This window comes from Schistocerca cancellata, chromosome 3 (assembly GCF_023864275.1).
Source record: "Schistocerca cancellata isolate TAMUIC-IGC-003103 chromosome 3, iqSchCanc2.1, whole genome shotgun sequence".
NCBI lineage: Eukaryota > Metazoa > Arthropoda > Insecta > Orthoptera > Acrididae > Schistocerca > Schistocerca cancellata.
Window position 1 is genome coordinate 149,569,071 of NC_064628.1, and position 12,565 is coordinate 149,581,635.

Consider the following 12,565-nt stretch of genomic DNA (forward strand, 5'->3'; position numbering starts at 1 on the left):
ACCTACTTTCATTTATGTTGCACAACTCCTTCTTGGTGTCGCGATTTTCTTTTTTCTGTCAGCGCATTTCAGGCGAGTGTAATAAATCTTAACTGTGCATTTAAATGGAAGCTCTCTACAGGGTGGTCCATTGATAGTGACCGGGCCAAAGATCTCATGAAATAAGCATCAAACGAAAAAACTACAAAGAACGAAACTCGTGTAGCTTGAAGGGGCAAACTAGATGACGCTATGGTTGGCCCGCTAGATGGCGCTGCCATAGGTCAAACGGATAGCACTGCGTTTTTTTTAGATAGGAACCCTCATTTTTATCACATATTCGTGTAGTACGTAAAGAAATATGAATATTTTAGTTGACCACTTTTTTCGATTTGCGATAGATGGCGCTGTAATAATCACAAATTTATAACTACGTGGTATCACGGAACATTCCTCCAGTGCGGACGGTATTTGCTTCGTGATACATTACCCGTGTTAAAATGGACCGTTTACCAATTGCGGAAAAGGTCGATATCGTGTTGATGTATGGCTACTGTGATCAAAATGCCCAACGGACGTGTGCTATGTATGCTGCTCGGTATCCTGGATGACATCATCCAAGTGTCCGGACCGTTCGCCGGATAGCTACGTTATTTAAGGAAACAGGAAGTGTTCAGCCACATGTGAAACGTCAACCACGACCTGCAACGAATGATGATGCCCAAGTAGGAGTTTTAGCTGTTGTCGCGAGTAATCCGCATAGCAGACAAACTGCGCGGGAATCGGGAATCTCAAAAACGTCGGTGTTGAGAATGCTACATCAACATCGATTGCACCCGTACCCTATTTATATACACCAGGAATTGCATGGCGATGACTTCGAACGTCGTGTACAGTACTGCCACTGGGCACAAGAGAATGTACGGGACGATGACAGATTTTTTTGCACGCGTTCTATTTAGCGACGAAGCGTCATTCACCAACAGCGGTAACGTAAACCGGCATAATACGTACTACTGGGCAACAGGAAATCCACGATGGCTGCGACAAGTGGAACATCAGCGACCTTGGCGGGTTAATGTATGGTGCGGCATTATGGGAGGAAGGGAAATTGGCCCCCATTTTATCGATGGCAATCTAAATGGTGCAATGTATGCTGATTTCCTACGTAATCTTCTACCGATGTTACTACAAGATGTTTCACTGCATGACAGAATGGCGATGTACTTCCAACATGATGGATGTCCGGCACATAGCTCGCGTGCGGTTGAAGCGGTATTGAATAGCATATTTCATGACAGGTGGATTGGTCGTCGAAGCACCATCCATGGCCCGTACGTTCGCCGGATCTGACGTCCCCGGATTTCTTTCTGTGGGGAAAGTTGAAGGATATTTGCTATCGTGATCCACCGGCAACGCCTGACAACATGCGTCAGCTCATTGTCAATGCATGTGCGAACACTACGGAAGGCGAACTACTCGCTGTTGAGAGGAATATTGCCAAATGCGTTGAGGTTGACGGAAATCATTTTGAGCATTTATTGCATTAATGTGGTATTTACATGTAATCACGCTGTAACAGCATGCGTTCTGAGAAATGATAAGTTCGCAAAGGTACATGTATCACATTGGAACAACCGAAATAAAATGTTCAAACGTACCTATGTTCTGTATTTTAATTTAAAAAACCTACCTGTTACCAACTGTTCGTCTAAAATTGTGAGCCATGTGTTTGTGACTATTACAGTGTCATCTATCACAAAGCGAAGAAAGTGGTCCAACTAAGACATTCATATTTCTTTACGAACTACACGAATATGTAATAAAAAATGGGGGTTCCTATTTTTGAAAAAACGCAGTTGATATCCGTTCGACATATGGCAGCGCCATCTACCGGGCCAAACATAGCGCCATCTGGTTTCCCCCTTCAAGCTAGACAAGTTTCGTTCTTTGTAGTTTTTTTCGTTTGACGCTTATTTCGTGAGATATTTGGTCCGGTCACGATCAATGGACCACACTGTATAGTAGATTACAAAGTTAAGACCTATAGTGGGTACCTTTTCATTGACGTGCTAATTTCCCATGAGTCCTGCACGGAGCTGAGTGTTCGCGAAGAATGGCGGACGAGGCGACTAGTGTGACGACCCAAGTTTGTTGTAGGGCCCGTATTTCTCGTAGAAGCATCTTGTGATGTAGCTGGGTAGGCAGAGTGAAGACTCGCTCTCTCGCTCATGAGTTTACCAACAGGCTACAGGCATTTCTCCTACTTCCGCAAAACATACTACGATCTTCTCATAAGCAAACAACATTCAAATATTATTTCCGATCAAATGCGATTTCTAGCTGAGAAATCCACTGCACAGTCTCTCCTTGTACACTCCTGGAAATTGAAATAAGAACACCGTGAATTCATTGTCCCAGGAAGGGGAAACTTTATTGACACATTCCTGGGGTCAGATACATCACATGATCACACTGACAGAACCACAGGCACATAGACACAGGCAACAGAGCATGCATAATGTCGGCACTAGTACAGTGTATATCCACCTTTCGCAGCAATGCAGGCTGCTATTCTCCCATGGAGACGATCGTAGAGATGCTGGATGTAGTCCTGTGGAACGGCTTGCCATGCCATTTCCACCTGGCGCCTCAGTTGGACCAGCGTTCGTGCTGGACGTGCAGACCGCGTGAGACGACGCTTCATCCAGTCCAAAACATGCTCAATGGGGGACAGATCCGGAGATCTTGCTGGCCAGGGTAGTTGACTTACACCTTCTAGAGCACGTTGGGTGGCACGGGATACATGCGGACGTGCATTGTCCTGTTGGAACAGCAAGTTCTCTTGCCGGTCTAGGAATGGTAGAACGATGGGTTCGATGACGGTTTGGATGTACCGTGCACTATTCAGTGTCCCCTCGGCCAGTGGTGTACGGCCAGTGTAGGAGATCGCTCCCCACACCATGATGCCGGGTGTTGGCCCTGTGTGCCTCGGTCGTATGCAGTCCTGATTGTGGCGCTCACCTGCACGGCGCCAAACACGCATACGACCATCATTGGCACCAAGGCAGAAGCGACTCTCATCGCTGAAGACGACACGTCTCCATTCGTCCCTCCATTCACGCCTGTCGCGACACCACTGGAGGCGGGCTGCACGATGTTGGGGCGTGAGCGGAAGACGGCCTAACGGTGTGCGGGACCGTAGCCCAGCTTCATGGAGACGGTTGCGAATGGTCCTCGCCGATACCCCAGGAGCAACAGTGTCCCTAATTTGCTGGGAAGTGGCGGTGCGGTCTCCTACGGCACTGCGTAGGATCCTACGGTCTTGGCGTGCATCCGTGCGTCGCTGCGGTCCGGTCCCAGGTCGACGGGCACGTGCACCTTCCGCCGACCACTGGCGACAACATCGATGTACTGTGGAGACCTCACGCCCCACGTGTTGAGCAATTCGGCGGTACGTCCACACGGCCTCCCGCATGCCCACTATACGCCCTCGCTCAAAGTCCGTCAACTGCACATACGGTTCACGTCCACGCTGTCGCGGCATGCTACCAGTGTTAAAGACTGCGATGGAGCTCCGTATGCCACGGCAAACTGGCTGACACTGACGGCGGCGGTGCACAAATGCTGCGCAGCTAGCGCCATTCGACGGCCAACACCGCGGTTCCTGGTGTGTCCGCTGTGCCGTGCGTGTGATCATTGCTTGTACAGCCCTCTCGCAGTGTCCGGAGCAAGTATGGTGGGTCTGACACACCGGTGTCAATGTGTTCTTTTTTCCATTTCCAGGAGTGTAGAATGTAATGGCGTTGCTCCTATCCAGCTTGTGTGGTTGTACTACTGTTATAAAACGAAATGCTAATCAGCGGGATATCCAGACACACTTGTACATTTCATACCAATTTCACGTTTGTTGCATGCTGTCTTCGCGGTGCATTGATTTCAAAGGCCAGTAGTGTAGTCTTGAGCAGTGGTAGTGTGGGAGGTGACGGGGGGCCGGCGCCTGTTGGCCGCTGTTGCAGGCGACAAGCACGTGACCGAGGTGGCGACGATGGCGCTGGACCTGCTCGCGGCCGCAGCACTCTTCCCCGTGCCGCACCGGCCCGGGGAGACGCTGCAGATCCGCTGCGGCGCCCACACGGGGCCCGTCGTCGCCGGCATCGTCGGCTCCAAGATGCCGCGCTACTGCCTCTTCGGCGACACCGTCAACACCGCCTCGCGCATGGAGTCCACCGGCGAAGGTTAGTGGTTCCGTATAAGTGACAAGTACAGGGGCTGGGCAAGAATATGGGACCACTGCGAGAAATGGGTGCTTGAACGTAAATGGAATTGCTAACCAAGCCCGCAGGCTGCGTTGTTGTATTTGACCACGAACAGCATCTGTGCAATGTCCTCAATATGTCACAAGTATCAGTCGTGATCAGAACAGTATTCTCTGAAATTTTACGTGCTTTATGTCGGAGCTAAGTATCGAATGTGCGCAAATTGTTGCTACTAATGCGGTGGTTGCTTCCGTAACCGAGGCAGGCGAAGGGTTTGGCCTTTCAGGAAGCACCGTATCCAAGATTTATATACCACACAGAGGAAGCGGAAAAACATCATCCGCTCAGTCACATCCAGGACAAAAGTGTGTGTTGAGTGATAGCGGCGAGCAGTCATTGAAGAGGATTGTGACGAAACATAAACAGGGAGAGAGCTGCAGAAGTCACAGCAGGACTGAATATTGCACTTGTGAACCTTGTCACCACAACAAGACAAATGGAGCTCCATAAACAGGTAATTAAAAGGCGAGCTGGAATTCCAGAACTACTCATTGATGCAAATCCCCATAACAGGAAAAGCCATAAAACCCGGAAATGTAATTTTGTCAGAAGAGTCTTGTTCATACTGTTTCCAACTTCTGGCCTTGTTTATGCCCAAAGAGTGAAACGTGGTTGGGATTCGGTCCTGTTTTTGGCAGCCGTTTCATGGTGTTCCATGGGCCCATGATTAATCTGCAAGGCTGCATAGCTACCACGGTTGGTTGGTTGATTTTGGGAAGCGACGTTATCTGTCTCATTGGATAAGGGAAGGTTGGGGAAGGAAATTGGCGTGCCCTTTCAAAGGAACTGTTCTGGCATTTGCCAAATGCTGCTTAGGAAAACCACGAAAAACCTATTCAGGATGGCCAGATGCGGGTTTGAACCGTCGTTCAAAAATGATTCTGAGCACTATGGGATTAACAGCTGAGGTCATCAGTCCCCTAGAACTTAGAACTACTTAAACCCAGCTAACCTAAGGACATCACACACATCCATGCCCGAGGCAGGATTCGAATCTGCGACCGTAGCGGTCGCGCGGCTCCAGACTGAAGAGCCTAGAACCGCTCGGCCATTCCGGCCGGCTGAACCGTCGTCCTCACGAATGCGATTCCAGTGTTCTAATCACTATCTACCAAGGTTTATGTAACCATTTTGCCCAATCATTTCTCTCCCATGGTACAATATTTTTCCACACTGCTGATGCTGTGTTCCAAGATTACAGCGTCCCTGTTCACACAGCTCAAATCGTCCAGACTGGTTTTGTGAGCATGAGGATGAACTTTCGCATCTCCACTGGCCACGACAGTTACCAAATTACAATATTACTGAGCCTTTGTCGTTTATTTGGAGTGAAGTGTGCGTGGCCGCTATAGACCTCCATCGTCGTTACCCGAACGTGCCACTATTTTGCAGGAAGAATTTTATAAAATTCGGCAACAACAAACAAAGGCTGTGGTGTTGCCTCTTCCAGATAATCTACGAACTAGTTCCGAATCGTCGCTGATATAACGCCTGCTGTGGAAAATACATGAACTAAATGGGACTTGTTGGGATATCACTTCGTAAAACACTGTGATAAATTTAATTTGCTATGAGACACTGTAATGTTGTATACAGTGTACAGTTTCTTTACGGAATCTGCATCTGTTTCCGATGTGCTGCTCGGTGGAACGTGCAGCAACCACCATAGCGCAAATATCATTGTCCCACACTTTTGGCGCTTCTTTTATAATTATTCGCGATTCTAGAGATGATTGTTAGGTTTTGACCCAAGAACAGAGGTTAAATTTATTTGCACTTTTCGCTCTATAGTATGGCACACTTATTTATAACGAGTTTTCAAATAAAAAGGTACGAAACATCATAACAATCAAACCGGCTGAAATATGCATATGGTGCTTTTGGGATAACGTAGTGAGACATATAAGCAATGAAAGCATGGACTGTCAGCTCCCCCTAAAAAATTTAAAGCTGTCCCTCAGCACGCAAGGTGGGTCCTCCGTTCTTTTCCGACATCCGAAGTCTGATACTCATCGAATTCCTCGAGAACAGAAAAACCAGTGACGTGTACTGCGAGACACTACGTAGCCTGCGCAAGTCGATCAAGAGCAAACGGCCTGCGCTGCTCACGGAGGGACTGATTCTGGTCGACAATAATGCCCATTCTCACATCTCCGAGGTCACAAAGGGCGTAGTGTCCAGGTTCAGGCGGGAGCAGCTTGGGCACCCGCCCTACAGCTCGGGCATTTCGCCCTACGACTTCCATGTGTCTGGTCCGCTAAAAACCCATCCCAAAGGAAGCCCTTCAATTCGGATGACGAACTGAAGGATCAGGGCCTGGGTCCTGTCACAGCCACAGGAATCCTGGGAACAGGGAACCGTTCGGCCTGTGGGACAGCGCGGTAGTAGTGCTCAGGCCTCTCGCGATTACTTCTGAATAAAGAGCCACAGTGTTGTTTCGTACCTTTTCTTTTGAACTCCTCTAATACATTTCACTGTTATCGAATGCAGTTCTGTCACTAGTTCCTTCCTCTTGTATCTTCAGTCAACATCTCTCGTTGCCAGCTGCTACCCCGTATTTTGCAGACTTGTCTTAAAATGTGATTTTCAACATTCGGTACAGCAAGTTCCGTGATTTTAGTGGTAGATATTCATCTTATCTACATTTCATTGTCTATTCATCTTGTCTATATTGCAGTACCACGAATTTAATACGTGACCATGTCATCTCATAACCTTCTGAAATAAGTCTAATTTTTACCAGTTAAGTGTTGTCATAAGACGCGTTTCCTTCTTAGTGGTACAGTATCTTCAGGTAATGGAGTAGTTCAGTTTGCCAATCGACAGAACACCGTTTAAGAATAAATTTCCTGAATAGTGTCTGTGGTATTTTAACCATGGTAAACATGGATGGAATGTAACACCTGTGAAAGGTATTGAAAGATCGTTTGATTGTCGAAAAGAAAAATCTAAATTCGGTAATCGGATGGATTGCTATGACCACAGACATTTTTGTGGAACACTAGGCAAGGCATTTGATCTGTAGACTGCAGAGTAGACACTTCATTTTAAGACTGGAGGGCAGGGACTTCACAGCTAGCCTGCAGCCAAGAGACTTCAGGTGATGGCCCTCATGAGACTTTGCTTCTGACCGTCACTTCCGTTAATGACAAACACCCAACCCTGACTGCACCCAAAGGACATGCACAGCGTGTCGCATCCATGCCACTATCTGGATATGTTGTCAACCGATTCTGCATGCATTCAGCCGCTCCGCCAGCAGCCAGATCATAGCCCGATAAATGATCTACTCTACAGTACACTCATGAAAGTCTGCCTACAAAATAGCCGTTTTTCTCTTAGTAACAAAGGAAACCTGGTAACCACCTCAAGAGATTTTTATTGATAACAGACATATTATTACTCGTATTATTTGATTAGTAGTGATAAAAAAAAGGAGGTCAAGTATTTTGCAGTAATAATTTACATAGGTGTTACAATCGTGGTCCGAAACACGTTCTGTAAAAGTAAATTCTTATAAATAATGAATTTAATTTCCTTCAGCTGCTATATTTGTTTTTAATCTTAAATATTAGGTTGCATACTGTGAGGGTACAGCTCGATATGGCTGAAAGCCAAACCTTTAAAAAACCCAGCTGCAAGCTTGAATCTTACTCACTACGTTTATATGTGACACATGTTCCGAAAGACGAAAACCGAATTTCGGAAATCGTTCTTCGCTGTCGCGCTTACTTGTTAAGGCTAGAAACGAAATCGCTAGCCATGTTAAGCGAGGCATATGGAATGCACCTGTTTCGGTTTTTTATTTAGTCAGCACAATTGCTATTTCTCTTCAGTTAAATCAAGCTGCATTTAATACTTCCACTTATCCACTTCACAAAAAGTCACTCCGACCATATTAGCCGAATATTTTTAACAACAGGACGTTACATGAACACCCAAGCTCGTTTCAAAATGGTTTATTGTTTACAAGGGAGCGAAAATCAATTGTGGCAATCGAGAAACGGCAGCTAGAACCAAATTTTCAGAATCAATTTTGCCTTGTTTAAATGATTAATCAGAAGCGGTATTGGAAAATGGGTCTACGAAATCCTGTTTCGGGAGCTTCATGTAAACACAGCGACTGTTATGGGAAGAGGAGGAGTGTGTGAGTGCATGCTTATTCGGAGTCAGTTACTGGTGGACACAGAGTAGGAGATAACCCATTGCTCCAGGACGGCAGCAGGTAAACTCGTGCTTTGGATCAGCAGCTGGAAGAACCCACATGCTCTTATCCATTGGCAAGAAGCATGCAAGGGGCGGAAACGAGTTACCACAGCGACCACTAAATAGGCATAAATTCAGTAAAAACCGATCCGAGACAGTCACAGAAAAACGAATGACGCACAAACATAAGATGAGTGCTTGTATGAAAACGTGCCCACGATCAAGCAAGTACTTTTTAAGCTCTTCAATACTGAAGATTTAACAGTTTAAATGAACTTTAAGAATTTATGTATTACCAATACCCTGCGCAATTTTTATAAACTAAGTGTCCACGGATAGTGCTTACGGAGCCCTATCAGAAATTACTAGTACAATTTTTGTAAATATGACATATTTTGAACTACACGTTGGAATATGTATTCTGAGCATTAAAACACCAATTTTACGCAAAACAATTAATAATATATTGTTACTGTAAAGAAACTCCCAAAAATTCTCCAAAAAATTTTTATAAATCCTTTAAAAAATCTTTCTGATAGCGAATGAAAATTTTTCCAGGCCATATTAGCTCTTTAGAGGTTCCTTCGTTAGCAGTGTGCGATTTGCAGGGGGGGATGGGGGGGATTTCACCCCTCTTCTGGTTTTGGTTTATGCATCCCAACCTGGGATGTTTATTTCCCATGCACTGGAGTAAAACTGTACATATAATTTAAATTTGTGGAGCCGAACGCTGAAAGTTGTTAATACAGTCGTACTATTAATACAGTTAATATGTTTGCTTATTAATTTTGAAAAAGTGTTATTCAGTAGTTAAGCATTTCAAAACATTTAGAACTAAATGACAAGGCGACGCACGGCCACATTTCCGTAGCATGCCACAGTGTTGCAAGACATCGCCCCAGCGTAAACGAGGCTTTAGAGCCAGGTCTGTATTGCATGGTGGATGTGATGTGTTGCGTACGAAACTAAAACCTGCAATCAGACCCAAACGTCGTGGAAAACTGTGAAGAGGTGTCATCCTGCAGCAAGATAACGCTCGCCCACATTCTGCCAAACGGGCAGCCGACGCAATAAAGGAGTTAAGATTCGAGGTGCTGGAACATCCACTATACAGTCCAGACCTGGCTCCAAGCGATTTTCACATGTTTGGACCCTTAACGGAAGCACTACAGGGAAGAAGATTTGAAAGTGACGAAGACGTCATTTCTGTGGTGCAAAATTGGTTACAGATGCAACCGAAAAACGTATTTTCTGATGAAATAAAAAAACTCGTAAAACGTCGGGAAAACTGCAATGAAGTCCAGGGAGGTTACGTAGAAGAATAACGCATGTTTCAGTTTTCTATCATCAGAATAAGTAAAGCTTTTCACAAATGTGCCTTTACTTTTTGAATTTCCCTCGTATACCTGCATGTAGATGATTTTGTAAAAAAGCTTTACCTATAATGTACTTTTAAAGACATAACAAGGGATGGCTTTTCTGATAGTGCATACACGTGAACAGTGAGTTTCGGCATTAACATCTATTTATAAATAACTGTTTAACCATGGGTAACGCCACGGTCCAAGCAAGTAACATATGTAATTATACTAACCCCCAAGACATCCCCCCCCCCCCCCCCCCCACACACACACACACTGGTAAAAGCACAAATCGCACACTGTTCGTTAGGTAACACAACCGGTTGCACGCCATTATAGGTGCATTTTTAGATGATAATAACTTTTCACTTCATAAGGCTAGAGAAAATGTACGCTGTCCCAACACTTAAGCTGTAAACTGTTCTTTTGTGTAGCCTCTTAAAACACTGATCGTCATATTTCACGGACTTACACGAGGTATGTCCACAAAGTAAGTTCCGTTTGGTTATGTAAAACAAACGTGTACAGATACAGAAAAAATATTTATTGCACAAAAATCTACGACTGTTAAACTGCTTTTCTACATAGCTTCCGAAATTTTGTAGGCACTTGTCACAGCGTGGTACAAGTTTTTGTATGCCTTCTTCATAGAAGTTTGCCGCCTGTGTATGCAACCATGTCGTAACATGTTCTTTCAGCTCGTCATCATCGTTGAAAGTCTTGATCACCAAGGAGTCGCTAGGACTTGTTGTGCTTAATTTTCTCTTCAGTTGTGTGAACCAGTTCATCAGTAACCACAGACGGGCATCCACTTCGTTCTTCATCATGCACTTGATCACGCTCTTCATTGAATAGACTGGCCCATCTTCTAACCATTGAATCACTCACAGTATTTTGTCTGTGAACCTCGCAGATTTGCCGATGAATTTCCTTTGGTTTAACTTTCTTTGCATTTAGAAAACGAATCACAGATCTGATTTCATACGCAGCGGCATTTACAATTACGGCTGGCATTAGAAAGAAGCACTACAAAGCACACGTCGGCGGCAGCGATCTGAAAATGGCGTACATGTCTTCTCCTTGAGTCAGAGCAACTGCCGCGCATGCTCGGAATTGCGATCGTAGCGCTGCCCCAGATAAAAACAGAAACGGAACTTACTTTGTGGACGACCCTCTTACACCATAAGGTGAAGGTCAGAAGTGTCAAAACTCGGGCTCCAACAGAAAACCAAAGCTGCGTTTTTTCTTTGGAGACAGAAAATCATTTATAAACATACATAACTTATGAAACTTCCTGGCAGATTAAAACTGTGTGTCGGACCGAGACTCGAACTCGGGGCCTTTGCTTTTCGCGGCCAAGTGCTCTACAAACAGAGCTACCCATGCACGACTCACACCCTGTCCTCACAGCTTCACTTCTGCCAGTACCTCGTCTCCTACCTTCCAAACTTTATAGAAGCTCTCCTGCGAACCTTGCAGAACTAGCACTCTTGAAAATAGGATATTACGGAGACATGACTTAGCCACAGCCTTGGGGATGTTTCCAGAATGAGATTTTCACCCTGCAGCGGAGAGGATACTTACTTATCTTTAACACATCAAAAGAAAATTAAGGTGAAGACTTACAATTTTGAACATGGACGATAATGCAGCAACCGTAGACGAAATTTATAATATTACTTGAAAATACAGCTGATGAAGGCTGCCTTAGAGCAGTTGAAACCTAGGTAAAGTTGAAAATTTTTTATCTGTGCAACCGAAGAGCTGTATTTTCAAGTAATATTATAAGGTGAAGACGATCACCACTTCAGTCTAAATAAGGATAGGAACAAAAAGATGGTACACTAGTTGCTCTGAATTACTTTCATATATCTCAGAAGAACAACAAGAAAAGCCTTTGGTAAATTTCATTCCCAGTTGTTCACTATTAAAATACGACAAGATACATGAAGCAGGCAAAAAGGAATACAAACGTCTCAGAAATGAGACAGGAAGTGCAAAATGGCTAAGCGGGGATGGCTAGAGGACAAATGTAAGGATGTAGAGGCTTATCTCACTAGGGGTAAGATAGATACTGCCTACAGGAAAATTAAAGAGACCTTTGGAGATAAGAGAACCACTTGTATGAACATCAAGAGTTCAGATGGAAACCCAGTTCTAAGCAAAGAAGGGAAAGCAGAAAGGTGGAAGGAGTATATAGAGCGTCTATACAAGAGCGATGTACTTGAGGACAATATTATGGAAATGGAAGAGGATGTAGATGAAGATTAAACGGGAGATACGATACTGCGTGAAGAGTTTGACAGAGCACCGAAAGACCTGAGTCGAAACAAGGCCCCCGGAGTAAACAACATTCCATTGGAACTACTGACGGCCTTGGGAGAGCCAGTCCTGACAAAACTCTACCATCTGGTGAGCAAGATGTATGAAACAGGCGAAATACCCTCAGACTTCAAGAAGAATATAATAATTCCAATCCCAAAGAAAGCAGGTGTTGACAGATGTGAAAATTACCGAACAATCAGTTTAATAAGCCACAGCTGCAAAATACTAACACGAATTCTTTACAGACGAATGGAAAAACTAGTAGAAGCCGACCTCGGGGAAGATCAGTTTGGATTCCATAGAAATACTGGAACACCTGAGGCAATACTGACCTTACGACTTATCTTGAAGAAAGATTAAGGAAAGGCAAACCTA

The 12,565-nt window shown here is 44.9% G+C and overlaps 1 protein-coding gene across 2 annotated transcripts in view; it reads left to right on the plus strand.

The window, feature by feature from the left end:
* LOC126174770 (receptor-type guanylate cyclase gcy-19) overlaps window positions 1-12,565 on the plus strand; it is a 492,286-nt gene that overhangs the window by 399,747 nt on the left and 79,974 nt on the right. For both annotated transcript variants that reach the window (XM_049921109.1, XM_049921111.1), the window contains exon 11: window positions 3,999-4,217. In XM_049921109.1, the coding sequence (XP_049777066.1) occupies window positions 3,999-4,217 (219 nt within the window). The remainder of the gene's footprint in view (window positions 1-3,998; window positions 4,218-12,565) is intronic.